Source organism: Dermacentor andersoni, chromosome 8 (genome assembly GCF_023375885.2).
Source record: "Dermacentor andersoni chromosome 8, qqDerAnde1_hic_scaffold, whole genome shotgun sequence".
NCBI lineage: Eukaryota > Metazoa > Arthropoda > Arachnida > Ixodida > Ixodidae > Dermacentor > Dermacentor andersoni.
In genome coordinates, this window is record NC_092821.1 from 48,854,478 (window position 1) to 48,873,142 (window position 18,665).

At 45.5% G+C, this 18,665-nt stretch overlaps 1 protein-coding gene across 3 annotated transcripts in view; it reads right to left on the reverse strand.

Moving 5' to 3' along the window:
* Positions 1-1,950: 1,950 nt before the first annotated feature.
* The window catches only part of LOC126526380 (uncharacterized), a 136,013-nt gene continuing 119,298 nt past the window's right edge, over positions 1,951-18,665 (reverse strand). For all 3 annotated transcript variants that reach the window (XM_072289652.1, XM_050174104.3, XM_050174295.3), the window contains exon 12: positions 1,951-4,669. In XM_072289652.1, coding sequence (XP_072145753.1) covers positions 4,663-4,669 — 7 coding nt within the window. In that variant the 3' untranslated portion in view covers positions 1,951-4,662. The remainder of the gene's footprint in view (positions 4,670-18,665) is intronic.

Here is an 18,665-nt window from a genome sequence, read left to right on the forward strand (position 1 = left end):
CCCCAATATTTTGGCTATGCTGTTTCCTTAAGATCTTGCACCCGTCACATTGCGGAATTCCATCTTTCCTGATGTATTAGCTTGTTACGTAGATGTTACTTTCATGACAAATTCTGTTCATTTTAAGTTAATATATGTAATGTTCACAAAATATCTACCTAGGTGTAGGTGTAGGTGCATGCTGTTGCTGTGGAATTCAAAACATGCAGTAAAGAGGCTGCAGAGCAGGCCACAAGAAAGCATGGAAGGCTGGACACCAAATCAAGAAAATGCATTGTGGTGTTGAGTACTTGGCTGGTTCTTATTGAATGAATCCATCAATTTCTTTTTATCGATGTAGCAGCAATGAAAATGCCAGCTATGTGTCAGACATGTTCCTGCCAAAAATGTACACTACCCCAGGCATTTATTTTTAACATTATCAAAATTTTTAAAAATCGCTTTTGGCATATAGCATGAATTTAGTCTAGCGGAAGTACTACTTCAAAAGGCAGGTATCACTTACTCTAACTTAAATTGCATAACCGACTCATTAACAAAATTTCACTAATCTACTTTTTAAATAATTACATTAGCACACATATTGCGTACATGAATCGAAGCCAGTGATTTCACAAAGCACATCCACTTGGAAAGAATCTTTAAAGTAGCACTACTTTTAGGATAGGCACTGTCAGAATTGTGGTAAAAATGCACTATTCTTCCACTTACTCTTTCAACAAGTTTCTTTTTATACATGGAAGCTCAAAAATTACCGAAACACCAACAAACCTTATCACACACCTTGAAACCAGTGTCGACCTCAGAATTACTTCTAAGTGGATATGACTTTCGTAGTCACAAACTTCAATTTACAAACTGCAATATGTCCATAAATATTTTATAAGTTTAAAGAAACTAACTCATAAACTATGCTTTTTAATTTCTCAGGCAAATATTTTCTGCCTCGGAGAGCAATCTAGCTCGAGAAGTAGAATTGCACTGCATGTCCCAGGTGATATTAAAAAAAAATCTGTTAATGCTAAAAAAATAATACTATATATTGGCATGCCTATTGCTACTTTCCTGAAAGCTTACATTACACACTGCCATACAGGACAAATTTAACAGTAAGGCCAGAGTATTTGCCGTATTTGCACGATTCTATCGTGCCGCCGATTGCAACGCACAGTTATATTACCGTTCAAATAACCAAAAGTATAACTTGGTGCCGACTCTACAGCACACATCAAGTAAGGAAACCTGAGTCTACGTGTACCGTGCTGAAACAATATTATGGAAAATACAAAGGCAGACAGACACGCACACAGCAGAATCTTAGCAGCTACTGGCTATCAGAGTCCGACGACACCTGCTTTTTGCTGTCTACTGACCACAGAAAGTCATCTTCAGTTCAATTTAATGTGCTAAAAATGTCACTTCTGGAGGCTTGCGCAGCCATCGTCTGCGGGAAGGCATTCCTTGCACCATGGACCCACCTTGCAATGTCTCCGAGCGCCACTTTCTTAAGACGACCCGTTCGATGGCACTGTGGCTAGCTACCTTACATGGAGCTTCTTTTAGTAAGAATCAGATTCACTTTTTAGTTTGAGTAGAATTAGTTATGATTGCAACGTGCATGCTAATTTGAACGCACCCTTTATTAAAAAATAAAGTGTGCATTAGAATCGTGCAAATATGGTAATACCGTGTTTGGCGCATGAATACCTTAACAGTATTGCCAGTCTGATGCTTCCTGCCAAATTGGATATGGCTTCATTACCGCCCAGGTTCAATTTCATAGTTGCAACTTGTTGCAATTGCCATGCAAGCAATGTGTGCCTTTTTAACTAATCTGTGTAGAGAGGCAGAACCACATTACTTGTACCAGCAATTTTAAATCCGCTTTCTGAAAAAAGAAAGTGTTATACAAGCTGAAGGTGGTGGCAGAGAGGAAACAGTGACGCAAGATTCAAAACAAAAGCTTTTATGGAAGTGTGTACAATTCAACTCACAGGCACCCAGACATTGCACAAATCTATTGAACACTCACTGCATTCATTAGGATGCCTCTATAGATTGATTCACAAATGCGACCATAGGCTAATGCCCTATTTGTTTGCAAAAACCAAAAGATAAGAGAAACTTTCTGGTTTACATAACATATAAGCACTTTGTATCTCAATGAAGGAGTCACTGCACCAGTGTCCATTCACATAAGGAAAGTCACATATATGTACAGGCATACACAATTCCCAACACAAGGTCTAACATAGAGGTCATGCATTACAGGGAACACACGTAAAAAATTAACACTGCAATCATAATAGGACACTATAACACAGACATTACACACCAGGCTGCAGCTAGTCTGTAGTCCATTAGTTTCTCAGGTACTTCACTTTCGTGACTGATCTTCCTGAACTTGTATTCGAGATATCGCTGCCCAACAAACATGGAACTTTAACACCAAAATGAATGTGCAGAAGAGAACTTAAATTCAATAGGAAGCAATTGCTAATTTAGTAAGTTGACATCACAAGATCTACATAATTCAGAACTTCTTCCCAGCGTAAAGAAGTAGAAAAGAGGATGTGGAATGGCATGTAAAAAAAAAGCTTTCATGGTTGATTTGCTGTTCATTCAACCAGTCCCAGTCATTTTCAGAAACCATGAATTCAACGCATCCTCCACAAACAAAGAAATAAAAAAACTGATATTCCCAACGGCACTACGAAGCACAATCAGAGTGACTGCCACAATCAGAAAATAACTGAAGGTGGGCAATGCTCCCATCTTAGTTTAACCAGCACCACATATGAACTTGTTATCCTTTCTTCATTTATGCAAAATGAAAAGGCATTACATTCATCATTAGTTATAACCATGTTCAAGTTTGACTTGCTTTTATCAATCCCACACGACATTGATTCCACTGGTGACTTGAATGACCTGTGCATCGTGACCAGTGGTGCAGGAAATTCTGCACAACCGCTCAAAGTTCGTTTATTCAAACGTCAACAGTGAAGCTTTGAACCGTGACAGTGTCTTGGAAAACAGAAACAGAAGCCCATAACTAGGAACAAAAAGTGTACCAAAACTTTGCATCCAGGTATACACTAGTTCACAGACCGACAAAACAGTGCAGTTGTCACTTTGCAAGAGAAGCTGATGGATAGTGGTGTTGACATAGAGGTGGATCCACAATCACAACCCAGCAATAGAAAGTAATGTCGCTGCATTGGGAAGACTTCGTATCCTTTAGCAGTAAAGGTGGGACATGATGCACGTGCTTGGCACTTGCTTCGACACTAGCTGACTACGTAAATGGCAGAGCACCACCATATTAGTAATTTACAAATCTAGTTGTGGTCAACATGATTACAGCTAAAGCATTCCATAAAAAATTCAAAAGATGCATACTTTCTATACAATATGTGCAGCAGATCTTGCACAATACCACTCTTATGGCCCCTATGAAGTTTTATTACATATACAAATAGCACAGAAGACGAATCAAATTATTAGACTGCAAATGGAAATGTTGCGATTGGGATAATACCACAGTACTCTGCATTAATCCTACAGAAAGAAATGTTCAGCAACATGTCCATGTGCCAACAGACCACACTTTCAGGCATGCGATCACATTCACAGGTGTTCACAGACACCGCCTAAAACTCGGCACGTCACAAATGCAGATTTTCGCGGAACTTCCGTTTGAGCGACAACTTGAAGCAGTGTACTGACATAACTTATTCTTTTGATTGTTTCTTCACACAAGGTCCCAAGTTGTCTGGTTTTTCTTTTTCTGCACATTTTTGCATGATAATGGCAGTTCAAAAAACAAGCCAAGCGCATTTGCAGGGCACTTAAAGGTTAACCCTTTGATGCCTTTGATCAGAGCAAAACCATGACTAGACACTGCACTACACTGTTGTTGCACAGCTCTTCATATTACACTGCCAAAGCAACTCTCACCTACAACGAGGTTGGTGAAATTGAGCCAGTTCGTTTTCACTTTCATGAGCTCACGTATACATAGTGCAGCACAGATTTGCTCGAAGATATCCCATCAGCTTGTTCAGTGTTAGCCAAACCACCACATCCACTGGTTGAAACTGACAGTTCAAAGGCACGCTAGAAACTTGGCACAGTGGCTTCCATTACCGCAACGTTAGTCACTAATTCAACCTTCCTTAAACGTAAGACCGAAAAGGCAGCATGCTTCTTAAGTACGTGCAGTCAAACCTTCTGTATACTAATGATCAACCACATAACTAATTCTTGAATTTATGGAGCATACTAATGTTGTTTCTTATTAATACCAGCACATAACGAGTGTGCTTATAATGAATACTAGGATATAAACATACTTTTGTAAAGAATGCGACTTTGTTATTCTGAGATATAAGTGTAGAGTCCTTTTACCTAGAACAATGTGTAATTTTCCTTTTTTCAAGTGCAGCACAAGCTGAATTGAAATATGTTCATTGTAACAAACGAGCACTGCATGCTCATCGACAAGACAGCAGAGGTACCATGTGCCCATAGCTTGACAAATGAGATTGCAGACTGTACCAATGAACGGCGCATTTTTGCCATACAGTTCGTGTAATTGGTACGATGCTTCGTACGCCAGTCCGGTAAGGCTTAGTCAGGGTAAGGCCCATATTGAGAGTCTTAGTTCCTGCAATGGAGAAATTGAGCAAATGACACGGCTGCTATTGCCTCACAGAATTCAAGCAAGCCTTGCTCATTAGTACAGCACACTTAGCACAGGCTTTCTTTCACGCGCACAACTTCGTTCAACAAGCATTTCCATGGCAAACAAGCATCAATCTACTTTTGCAATCAGATAAATTAATTTGAAACTGTAGCATACCTGCCAAATTGTGAACTTTTAGATTCGCAACAATTGTGCGGACATCAAACCACAGGAGGGGGGGGAGGAGCAGGCATAGCACACATTTTTTAAAAAGCTTGCTCTGAGTACAGTATTTCTGTAGGATAACGTCAGCATTTTATTAACGATGATTTAGCTTTCGACACAGCACACAAGCAGCAGCAAACTTGGAGCAGCAGAGAATGCTGAGCAACGCATTGTTTTCTTTAGATCAGAGTAGATGTTCCAGCGATCTTACAATTGCTGATGTTGCCTCTTTCAGGAGCTGGTCTGTATAAATTTGCGCGAAGCAACTATCCCTCTGGCATCCTTTCACCATCAAAAGATTTTGACTAAAATGTGTCGAAACCAACAGCCATTTTTTCGCCAACAAAATGTATTTTTCTTAAATCTTGATGCAATGTATGTATAATAGCAAAACAAGCTAAAATTTGTGAAGGTTGTGAAAAATTTGGGAGAGTGGGTAGGTATTCTAATAGAAGAGCAAGTAAGCCCTACTTGGAAAAAAGCGAAGTGCTGGCTGAACATAGTTCACAGCTGACACGTGAAATCATTGAGACAGATCTCCTCAGGAAGTTTGATAGCTCGTGCGTGAGTTCTCCTTCGATGGCACTTTCATCTTGGGAAAGGGCATATCCTGACGAGGTTTCAATGGCAAACATTCAGTGTGCACTGTCGGCATGTGGCTATCATCAGCATTGCAAATGATGCTCCAGGATTTTTGCCGATTATTCACATGTTGCGCATGGTAGCACCCTATATATTTATTCCTTCATGGCTTCATAAATAAGCTGTTGCAAGTCAGCGCTGTGTGCGTGTCGCTCTCTCGTGCCCTTGTCTTTTTCGCTGTGTCCTTTTTCCAATGAATCACAAACAAACCCAAGCTACCACGCTGTCTCAAAGAAGGCAGCAAATATGGGAGACCTTGAACGTCATAGTGGACTCATCATTGACGAAATGAAACTTGCAGAAAACTACGGTGCTCAGTGAGAATGTGGCAAAGTTGATGGATCTGTAGACCTTGGTTCTTTCACTCCCGAGGCTGACAAAAGTGTTCCATGTGATCATGGTCTCTTGATAATGTTTCAGCCTCTGTTAGGCTCATGGCACCAAATCTTGGGGGTATTTGCATCTAGAGGTAATGTGAAAGCACCATTGCTTCCCAAAGTCATTTTGGAAGCAGTCATCCTGGCAGAGAATGCTGGCCTCAGGGTAGACTATGCTACATCGGATTGAGCATCCTGGAACCATGCAATGTGGCATCGATTTGAAATATCTGGCTTGGCATCAGCTATCAAGCTGTCAGCACCTCATCCCACCAATGTCAAAAGGCGGCTTTTCCTGGCGCCCGACTTTCCACATCCAGTAAAGTGCATCAGGAATGGCTTTATCAAAAACGGCCATTAAACGCTAGATCGTCATGTAGATGTTCAGCCAATAAGGATAGCTCATGACTTGGACAAGTGCGCTACAATGTTGAAAGTCGTGCTGAAGATTACAGAAGTATACTTGAACCCCAACAATTGTGAAAAAAAAAAGAAGGTTAATCATGCATTCCATCTTTTCAGCCTTGAGGTTACACATGGGCTTTTCTTGTACAAAGAAGAAATCACAAAGTAATGCTCATATCGAGAACAGACAGAAGAATTTGTTCACTTCAGGGAAAGCCTGATTGTCGAAATGACATGAATGAATGCCTTCAACAGCAGTAAGAAAAAGTTCTTAACAGGAAAGAGTACTGCAAGATGCTCTAGAGTACTTAAACCATTGCTTTTTGTCTGCTAGCACTACACATGGCCTAACAGTAATTCTGGAAAGCACTTTGGAACTTCTTACATACCTGTCAGAGAAAGTGCAATATAAATATTTGTTGATTCACGCCTCAGCCAAGATTCAATAAAAAGCTTTTTGGAATAATTCGTCAGTTATCTGGGTGCAACAACCATCCAATGTCGACCCAGTTTCTTACTGCTGTTAATTCTCTTAGCTTTTATAATTTGGCAACAGGCACCAGACACAGGCAATTGTCCAGGTGGCACACTCGCATCATTATTCATCATCACCATCATCATCATCATCACCCACCACCACCATTGAATTGAATTTTATTTCTCGTTCATTCAAATGAGGGTAGACTGAGACTAAAGGCATAAAGCCTGACAAAGGTTTCAGCCCCCGCGAATGACAAGTTTGACAGCAGATCACACACATATGCACAATTTTGCGCGTTACAACAGCGTTGGTTACTGTGAAAATTCATGGTAGCAATGTCCGTGTACAATGTACGATGTAGTACAATGTACAGTAATTAGCCCGTTTCATGTTCATTGCGGAATGAAGGCCTCTCCCTGCGATCTACAATTACCCCTGTCCTGCGCCAACCGATTCCAACTAGCGCCCACGAATTTTCCGAGTTCATCGCTCCACCTCGACCATCCTCGACTGCATTTCCCTTCTCTTGGTACCCATTCAGTCATTAGTTGAAACTAATGAAGCGGCCAGGTATGTTGACACATTACTGGGTGGAGCATGTATTCGCAAAACCTGATGCACCGTCCCTTCCACAAAATATTTCAAAAAAAGTATGTTGTCGCCCACACCTCTACATGGCACTGCAGATGATGGCTGCTGCGTGGGCAGCAACTGGACAGCCAGTTATCGCGAACTACTTCACGCACACGGGCTTCAAGCTCGGAGACCCAGACACCGGCTCCACTGAGGATCCTGCTGACAGCAATGGAGCAGTGCATCCGCCGGCAGACGTAACTGCGTCCTGGGCGGCCCTTCAAGGTGCCGAAAGTGTGCCATCTGGTGTCAAGCTGGACGACTTCATCGATGCTGACATTAATGTGATCGCCCATGAGGAATTGAGCAATGAAGACATTATAAAAAGTGTCCGCGACGACGAAGTGCCAGAGCTGCATCCACCAGCCACATCTCGCGTACTGGATGCATTCGATGTCGTCAGAAACTGCGTGGTTGTGCATGATGATGACGTTGCGATGCAGCTACTCGCTGAATGTGAAAATCGCGTCATGATGCTCCTGGGAAGAAAAAGGAAGCAGCCGACACTGCTTGACTTTTGGAAATAAAAGTTTGTGGTTTACCAGTTCAGGTTAGCCATATTTTTGTGGATTTCACAACAACGAAATTTTCGCTTCTACGAATTTTTTTTCGGGCACCATCAATTTCGTTGTAGCGGGACACAACTGTACCAATGCAAAACATTTTTTTCTCACTTTATGGTCCCTCTATAAAAATTATGGTAAATTTTTTTTTGGAAATGGGTCGTTCTGAAGAATTTAAATCTGCAATAAAAAACATCGACCCTGGGCAGACGCACAGGGTGAAAAAAAATCAACCCTGAAAGGGTTAAAGCTCAGCTGCATTGCAGAAGTAATGCTGGGTATTTTTTCAATACTACGCAGCAATGCAGAGTGCGAGTGGTAGTTTAGTACGCGAAAAAAAAATAAATAAAGGAAATGAGAACACAGTTCCGCTTGTCCATGTGTGATAAGACACTAGGAAATGTACTCCTCGCAAAATGTCTGAGAAATGGATTTTGTTACAATCAAACATACAGTGAAGAATATTTGATAGCGAAATCAGCGACAACGAAATGCTTGCAAAAGCGAGTCCTTAATATTCATGTGAATTTGGTCATTTGCAGGTGTAGAAATAAGATTAGGGTGGAGAGGCACTGCCATTACTTGAAAACAATTGTCATCATTGGGGCCGGGGGGGGGAGGGGAGGGGCCTGTCAGCCCGTCTGCCTCGGCAGGTATGCTAATGTGGACTTGATGTCGACCGTTAGCATTCTTGCTGATGCCTGGAAGACAGTGTCAGCAGACACACTCAGCCACTGCTTCTGTCATGATGGATTTAGCTGCAGTAATGAGCCCGACTCTGCAACTGAAGGAGGGAGGCAGCCCTTAAAAACTGAATCGCAGAAGGAGCAGATTTTTGGAAAACCTTATTTTCGGGTTGTATGTCTCATAAACTATCTATACTGTAATTAACAGCACCTAATTCGGCTGCAATGTACCAAAAATACATAATTTGTTAGGCAATTGTCACTCCCAAATTTCGCACAAACGCCAAAATAAATCCGAGGGAGCGCCACCTGCTGCCGTAGCGACTGGCCACACTGTATGGGCTTTCCATCTTGAACCTTCAATGAGCGGTTCCCCTGCCTTTTTACCACTGTAAATACCATCAAATGACACAACTCAGCAAGTGGTATCGATCGAGACCAGTTTCTCCAAGATCCGGTGACATCCTTGCATCTTATTGGCTTTGGAAGTTTAGGACTACCAGGGCCGCCACACTGAGCCTCACCCATCACCCACTCTCCACTTCACCAGCCTAGACGGGGGCGCACGTCCTTTCCCACGCCAGTTTAGTCCGCTCAAATGGAGACCGACGGCACCCGCTCCCCTGACACCATGGACGCCGACGCTTCGTCTGGCCATGCCGAGGAGGACACCAACTGGTTTCTCATGGCTCGGAAGAAGAAACGCTTAGCTGAAGCTACTGCGAACCTGCCGGCTTCTCCGGCACCCCAAGCACCCACAATATGAACATGCAACTCTTGCCACTGCCTACTGACAACTACAAGATTGTGTTCTGCACGAGAGATGGCCTGCATGGCCTCATCCTTCTGTTGCCCAAGCCATCGGCATAGCAGCAGGGCTAGACAGTGCCGTTCTCAACGAACTCATTATTCGCACCCGCACTGAGCAATATCTTGTGGTGCTCAGCACACTGGTCGAGAACCTCGCGGCACGGCTTCAGAAAGTTCAATTCATCTGCATGGGCCTTGCTCAACACGCCGTCCAAGCGTATGTAGCTGCCCCAAACAACTCTTGCAAGGGTGTAATCTCAGGCCTTGAGCCTAACACCACTATGACGACGCTGCTGGAAAACCTCCGGTGCTCAGAAGCGTCTTTTTTACACGCTCACATTATGGGACCTACGAATATGGCCCTGGTCACATACGCCAGCACCCGTGTACCCTGCTACGTCCGTATGTACGGAGCAGAACTCCACTGTCACGTCTATTGATCGTGCCAACAGGTGTGCAGGGTGTGCCTGTAGATGGGCCATCAGGCGGACGTCTGTACCACGCCCGACAAACCCCGATGCCCGGCGTCTGGCATTGTAAAGCCACCAAAGGAACATGAATGCACACTTAAATGTATTCAATGCAACGGCACTCATCCCGTCACTGACCCTCGCTACCCAACGTGTCAACTACCACCACACAACAAATGGCACATGCTCCGTGAACAAAACAAACATAAGGATCAGCGCCCCCAACCCGGACCAGCGTAGGGCCAGCCTCGGACAACGACTGAGTAGAGCACTCAGCAAAATATGAACCAATCGGCAATAACACCGGGTAGCTCGGCAGAGAACCCCTGGACTAGAGGATGCAGCCGCACTCGCGGCTCACCCGGGGATCACTGTCAAACTGACCGGTGTCGCTCCAAGGGCCGCTCCAAACTCCCAGTAGCGGCCGTTTGAGGGACCGAGGCCATAAAGGAAATGGATCTGCCAGGAAGGGGCAAGCAGTAAGCTGGGCAGTGCAGTTCCCACCTATATCCTCCTCTCCACATCTCCACACACCTTCCGTCACACAACACTCTAAGCCCAAACCCACTCCTAAGCGTGTGGCAATGGAATTGCAAGGGCTACCGCTGGAAACGTGGATCCCTTACACAATTCCTTGCCACACAGCCCCATCTCCTCGATGTAATAGCGTTGCAGGAAAAGCATTGTCCTCCTACACTTCCCGGCTACAACACGTACACAGACAATAAATAGCAGCACACCACACCTCACAGCCACATTAGTGTCAGAACATGTTACATGTTACCGAACACGCCCTTGAAACCTCACCCATACCGCACGTACTTCTCGAATTGGTCCTATGCTCTCACTCCCATAGCAGTCGGTGCTTAATATTTACAGCGCACCTAATGCGAGGAAGCATGAGTTTGGACATCTTTTCGCATATCTATGCAAAGAGGCTAAACAGATGGTCATTGTAGGCGACTTCAATGCCCTGCACCCAGCCTGGGGTTACCAAACAGAAACACCCAAAGGACACCGGCTTGCTCAGGTTCTTGCACTCCATCACATGACACTGCTGACGTAACCAGATCAACCAACACAATTAGGCAACACCATAAGCAGAGACACATGCCCTGACTTCACGACAGTGAGAGGGGTATGTCAACACTCTTGGAGCAATCTAGTGGAGAACCTGGGCAGCGACCATTACATTCTAGCTACTGAACTGCAGGTACAACCAGCACGCACTTCTGAATGTACTATTCAGATAACAAACTGGGATTAATTTAGTAGGCGTAACTTGTTCTCCTTGGCTCCTCCACACACCCCCTCCCTTCAGGAGTGGACCAAACAATTTAAAACTGATCTAAAAACTGGAACTCAACATATTACTGCGACAACAGAGACGCCCGATGTAGATCCCCATTTGCTCCATCTCAATGCGGCCCGCAGAGGCCCTACCTGGTGGTGGCGGCGGCAAAAACTTAATCAGAAACTTCGTCTCTATGCCACCCGCCTAACTACGAAGGCCGATGACTATGCGAACCCCCTCACTAACAACAATTAGCATAGCCTTTGTGATTGCCTCAGTGGCACCTAAGCACACCCTGGACCTGGTCGCTACTCTGCGCATTATGGCACGCTTCCACAGGAATGGCGCCATGCGGACATCATACTAATTCCTAAGCAAGGCAAGCCACTGTACCTTCAGAATCTCCGACCGATATCGTTAACTTCGTCTGTAGGTAAACTCTTCGAGCGTGTTCTACTTTCCTGGCTACAACCCTTTCTCGAAGACAGCCCATTATTTCCTCATGCACTCTTCGGCTACCACCCTAACTTCTCTATGCAGGACGTTTTGTTGCAGCTTAAAGAGGACGTGGTGGATGGCCCCATTGCATCCCAGGCCAGAGCTATTCTGGCCCTGGACCTCAAGGGGGCCTTCGACAATGTCTCTCATGACCTAATTCTCGACAATCTGGCTTCTTCCCAGTGTGCCACACGCATCTACAACTGCGTCAGAGTTTTCTTTTTGGACCACATGGCCCCTATTGGCATAAGAGCTCCGGTTGGATGTCATCACACTCACAGGTAGAGAATGCCACAGAGCTCGATTCTATCACACACCCTCTTCAAAGTGGCTATGGCTAAGCTGCCCCCCTTATTAGACCAGATACCCACCATCCGGCACGCTCTCTACGCCCATGACATTCTGGGCAACCCAGGGATCCAATGAGGCTATCCAGGATGCTTTCCAGGAAGCTGTGCGTGATGTGCAAAACTATGCAGCTGCAAGTGGCCTTGCCTGTGCAGCCCAAAAGTCCAAATTGCTCCTTGTGCATAGGCAGCGCTGCAGAACTGACGAATTCCCTAACGCAGTCGAACCTCGATATAGCGAACCTCAATTTAACGAAATTCTCAAAATAACGCACTTTGTATTTTCCCCTATCTCTGCCCCATTGAAAACCATGTATTTTTTTTCGCGATTTAACGGGGTAACTTTATACTGTACTTCTGATTTAACGAAGTCCTCGCACATCGCACGCACCTACCAGGAGCCTCCTTGACAGGCAGACGAAAACTTTAGCTGGGCATACAGCGATACAGCGATTTGCATGCGCCCTTTAATGCTCAAATTTTCCCGGCACGCTTCAATACATGGAGCAGAACGTGCCGCTGCACCATCTATCGTGTACGTATGAAACCCGCAGCAGACGGACTCCTGTAGTGCTAGCCAGAGTGCTTCAGAAGTTCTCGAATGCGTCACGCTATGACGTCACCGGCCTGTTGGAACGGGAAAGCGCCAACCGGAAGTAAGTTTATGAACAGCGGTCGTTGGGCATGTTTTCTCAGTTGGTTATTTGATCTCGTTGGGCCTAGGTCGTCGTCTTATTCACGAAGAGTGGTGCACCTCGCAAGAGAAAAGTTTTGAGCCTTGATGTGAAGGCCAAAATTATCACCGAAGTGGTGAGCGGCGAAAAGAAGGCGGCTGTTGCTGAAAGGTATGGAATTTCATCGAGCTCACTTTCAACAATTTTGAAACTGAAGGACAGTATCATGAGTGCCGTCAGTGCTGGTGGTTCAGGCCAACAAAGAAAGAAGGTAAAGGAAGCAGCTTACGTCGACGTAGAAAAAGCTCTTTTCTCATGGTTCCTCGATATGCGTGCAAAAGAACATGCCGTTGAACGGGGCCATTTTTCAACAAAAGGCCCTTAACTTTGCTTGTATTCTTGGGTACAACGACTTCAAAGCCAGCAGCAGGTGGCTGCGATTCAAGGAATGGCATAGTATTGTTGGGAAGGTGGCCAGCAGAGAATCAGCCGAGGCGAACTCAATTGGAGCAGCAGACTGGTTGCGTGATCGTGTTCCCAACATTCTATCACGTTACAATGTCTCCGACATATATAGTGCCGACGAGACCGCATTTTTCTACCGGCTGTTGCCAAGGAAGACGTTGGCTATGAGAAATGAAAAGTGCCATGGTGGAAAACACAGTAAACAGTCTCTCACTGTTCTGTTGTGCGAGAACATGGACGGCAACGATAAGCGTGTGCCATTCGTAATTGGCACAAGTGAGAAGCCGCGTTGCTTCAGCGGAAAAAGGAGCATGCCAGTCAAGTACGCCACAAACACAAAGGCGTGGATGACAAGGGATTTGTTCAGCAACTGGCTGAAGGATCTGGATGCTGAAATGCACAAAAGGGGTCGAAACATTTGCCTCCTTCTGGACAATTGCTCAGCGCGCATCATGTTCAAGATTGTGCGCTTTCCAACATTGAGCTTGAATATTTCCCTGCCAACTGCACCTCCCTGATGCAACCACTCGACCAGGGAATAATAAACAGCGTCAAGTGTGCATACCGCAAGCGGGTCATCAAAAGGCTTCTGCTGAACATCGAGCTCCGCAGAGAGACGAAAATCAACGTGTTCATGGCCTTGGAGATGCTTTCGCGGTCGTGGGAGGCAACAAATAGGGAGACCGTAGCCAAGTGCTTCAGGAAGGCGGGATTAAAGGAGAGCGTTTTTTTTTTAATGAAGAAGCGGAGTGCAGAGCAAATGACAGTGACGAAAGTATGGCGTACACAACAGATGTCGTTGACTTGTGGCAGCTGCTCTGCGATCAGGCAAGTGCTCCAAGCGACGTGAAACTCGAGGACTTTGTCTTCCCTGATTCAGTGATGCTTCCGCTGTGACAACTGAAGAGCTGGACGATGACGCAATAATCCAGAGCGTCACAGATACAGAAATGCAGGACGACGACTCGGACGAAGAACTCCAGGCGGCAAGCAGCATAGCTACACCGAAGCAAGTCATGGATGCACTGGATCTCTTACGCACGTATGCGGGCGCGCACTCGCAAGAGCAAGCCTTAGCAGTGCTGTCAACCTATGAGCGCCTTATAACCCCGACGCTTATTAAAAAGCGGCAGATGAAGCTGACGGAGTTCTTCGCTTCCACATGAGTTGCATAGAATTGCTCTGCGGGAAGTTAAATAAAATATATTCCAGCGTTCATGAATCAACGTCATCATTGCTTTACTGAGCGTGGTATCATCCGATGGCTGCGAGCGTTAAGCGCTCTAATGGTGAGTGGTGGCCTCATGGATCCACCAAGTTAATACTACTTTCAATTTTCTTCGAAAGAATATTCAAGTTGATAGCTCTGGTATGTGCACAATCTTTTTTTTCTTTGTACCACAGTTTGCCATGTCTTCGTGAAAGGAAATTTTTTTTTTTTTTTAGTGATGACAAATCATGATGACGATGGCACTGGTGGCCACCCACATCTAGTGGCAGCTATGAGCACTAGGCGCGACGCTTGCTGCAGACCTACTCTTCACCGTACGCGTAATGGAGAAAAATGCGTTCGTACCCGCTGGCTATCGGGCATCACGCTCTTGGTTGTGTTGTTAGTTCCGGGGTTTATTGGTTATCTTTGTGATTTTGCTGTCTACAAGGTGCCATACGCCAGGAGTGTTCCAAAAACCTGCATCTTTATTTGGACTGCTGAAACATGCGAACCTCGACTTAACGAAACTCGCGATTTAACGAAATTTTCACCTGCAAATTGGACTTTGTTATATCGAGGTTCGACTGATCTTCCCGTTTTTACATGGCAGTCTCATCCCTCAGGTAGCTAAACTCCATATCTTGGGCCTCCACATTCAGTCTGATGGCAAAGCCTCGCACACTATGCGCCTTCTGGGTCAGCAGATAGCACAGGTTACACATATGATAAACCGCATTTCTAATCATGAGAAAGATGTCCTCCACATAGTACAGGCTCTGCTAATCAGCCGGCTCACCTATCACGTCCCGTATCATAATCACCCTCTCATTCAGACTCAGAAGATGGATGCCCTTCTACGGGAGACAGTGAAAGAGACTCTTGGGCTGCCTCCACATGCTTCCACACAACAGCATCTTCAGCTTGGTATCCACAACACCGTAGGTGAGCTTCTCGAGGCTCATTGCAATGGTCAGCTCCAACGTCAGGTGCAGCTGTCACGGCTGTGCTATACGCTCTCATCTTGGCAACCTTGTCCCCGAGACACCCACACATGTCCCACAATATCGCCTCACTCCTGCTCTATGTGCTAGCATAAGTAGCTCTGATTCCCCGCATATCTTGTGGGTCTTCTTCCGAAGACCCACTTTTGCACGAGTAGAGTCGCAAAACAAGATTCAACATTTGCGCATGGGTCATTTGACTCTCAATAGCACGCGAACAGTCGTCGTGGAAGATTGTGACTCCTCTGATATTCGAGATGAGTCTGGCGAGAGAAAGATTATAACGCAGGAGAAGAAATACCAGATAACATCTGTTTTAGGCAGGCCCTCGGGCCCCTGTCCTGGTTGTAATGCGGTGTATCATTCTTTCATCCTTGCCATGTTCTACAATTACTTTGAACTCTATATATTGATTCTCCTTGACCATGTTTGTTGCTACCTCACACGCTTAAGCGATAGCTGGTTTCCTATGCTAAGGAAGACCTGGATTTGTCACACTGGATTCTGACCGTAAGTAAATCTAAAAAAAAACTATTGGCTACTAAACAGAGCACAGCAACGAGACAACAAGTTCAGTAGGCGCACTGAACAGTGTCGATTGTAAATGTAATTCCGCGAGGTAAAATTAAATTTTGAAGCTTTAAGTTCCAAAACCAAGATCTCGTTATGAGGCGCACGGTAATGGAAAGCTGCAGATTTATTTTCAGCAGCTTGGGTTATGTAATGTGTACGGAATGCACGGTATAGGCGCGTTTTCGCATCCTGCCCCCCTTGGAATGTGACTGCCACGGTTGTGATTGGACCTGTCACCTCAAGCTCAGCAGCCCAACACCAAAGCCACTGGGCTACGGCAGTGCATTGCGTTCTGCCACCGGAAACAAACATTAGCGTACGCAACACTGTTTTTGAATCCCCTAGAAATATAAAAACAAAAATATAGCAGTTTCACCCCAATGCTGCTTGAACCACTGCACGAACCAAGGTTCGTAGTTTCATCGGCTGAATAAACTGCGGTAAACATTCGCTTGCTCCTCAAATTAGCAAGCACTGGGTCACGCGCGCACATGCAAACATGAACAGATCTCATTCAATGACCGCGAACACTCGTTGTCACAGCGTTGGCGTGATGAAGGGCGCTAACAGAGCGGACTGAACGCTTCTGCTGCCTCTTCCTTCAAAGCGTCTTCGAAACTTGAAATTGCGCGATCTTAGCGCCCCCCAGCTTTGCATCCATTGGAAATTATCTCCAAGACAGAGCGAGGGTGGCGCAAGACCGGGCTAGAGCAACGGCCAGAGGAAAAGCACGCTAAACTAGCGCCTCCCTCCCCTGGCTTGCGCGTGTTTTATCATGTGACCTCCTATAGATACTTGACTTGGGGCGCCCATCTAGCCCGGCTCACCCTCGAACACTTCCTTTAGTGCACACAGCCAACGGCGCGGGACGGGATCTTATCGCACTTTATACATAAGCTCACGGCAACACCGACAGATATATTTCGACGGTTGTGTCCATATAATTGCTATTGCAAAATTCGCAATAAACAGAAAATTTTACTAAGGACCAACAACGCTGCTTCTCCACGCCGTGATACAGTGGTGAACAATATTTGTGGAAAATTTGTTGCTAAAAGGCCTAGTCAGGTGGATTTTAATGCCGCCTTTTGCCTTGGCACCAAGACAAACTGCTCTTGAGCGTTGTTTTGTCAATAAACAAATAAACAAACAAACAAACAAATCTCCACCAAATGACTACACTCGCATTTGGTGACAGTGGAACACAGTCGCAAGAAATTGTGGAGGAAATACCGGAGTTCTGGCAGCTTCAGGTGCACTAGATTATTCAGTAACATCGGCAGCTTCATAGTTCTACCTTACATCAGAACAAACTGCACTCGACAGAGATCAAGGGCAGCCGCACCATTATAGTTAAGCAAATTAAGCACAATTACGCCACATCCTCACACCTCGAGCATGCTCTGACAGCACAACGATAGATATTTAAAACGTAACCACACTCAGACGAGCAAATTTTGCTTATGCGAAGTGAACGTAGCGGGTATTTCAAGATGCATGTTAAATTCATGGCTGTTTCATTCGTGAACATTACTTACGTGACGTGAAATTATCAGTGAGCGAAGCAGTTTTTATTTCAACGCGAGGAAATAAAATCGAAACTAGCGCAACTGTTTTGCTCAGTTGTGCGGATACAAGATGATCCAAAGCCGAAGCTACAGTGTACTAGAATATTTACAGTGGCTCGAGCAGAGGCGCCTCCTATCGGGTGTCGCGTACCTGCTTTGGAAGAAGGTAGTGGTGGCGCTGTCGTTCGCATTGAAGCAAGTGTGCGCCACTTCTGCTTCTGCGTGTGGTTTGTCGTTGTTGTCGTTGCAGAGCGTTGCTTCTTTCTTGCCTTTTCAGGCGTCAGTGTTTATGATGCCGCCCTAGCGGAGGCTAAACCACTGTTACGTGCCAGGCTGCACAACTGGCTATGCAAGAACAGCTCAGGACCGTAAGTTATCGCTTTTTAAGGCTCCGAAAAATGAACAACAAAGGCTTGTTTGGCAGCGAAATCTCCACAGGCTTGACAAGCCGCTGGACCCTGATTGTGCTGTGTGTGAACTGCACTTCGAGCCCCATTTTATTTTGAGGCATTATGTACACATGATAAATGGAACTGAAGTTAGAATTCCAAGGGGGACTCCAACACTTGCTCCTGACGCAGTCCCGACCCTTCTGCCCAACTTGCTTGCCTATTTGAGCAAGTCCACTCCGACTCCGAGGCCTCAGAGGAAAAGATGGCAGCTACAGATGCCATGTGATACCAGCAGTAAAGCCCGCCGCACTGACCAGTGTCATCAAGAGGGCGATCACAGTGCGGGGGCTGCAGTGAGCAGCGAAGAGTGCGCGGATATTGCTGAGGCAGACATTGTTAGCGTTGCCGACCTCCGTGGACTCGCACTTCCAACGAAATTGTGGGCACTGCATGAGTTCCTGAATTTTACTGGTGTGTGCTACGTGTGTTGTGCACTGAATGAGCCCACGAGTGAAATTACAGTTGCGAGAACAGTGTTTTTCAACACTGGAATCGAAGGAATCGTGAAGTGCAAGGTACATCTTTTGGGCAAGCTAATAGAAGAAACACATATTGTGTCGATTCAGCAAGCTGAAGATGTGCTACAAAGAGCAGCTAGCAT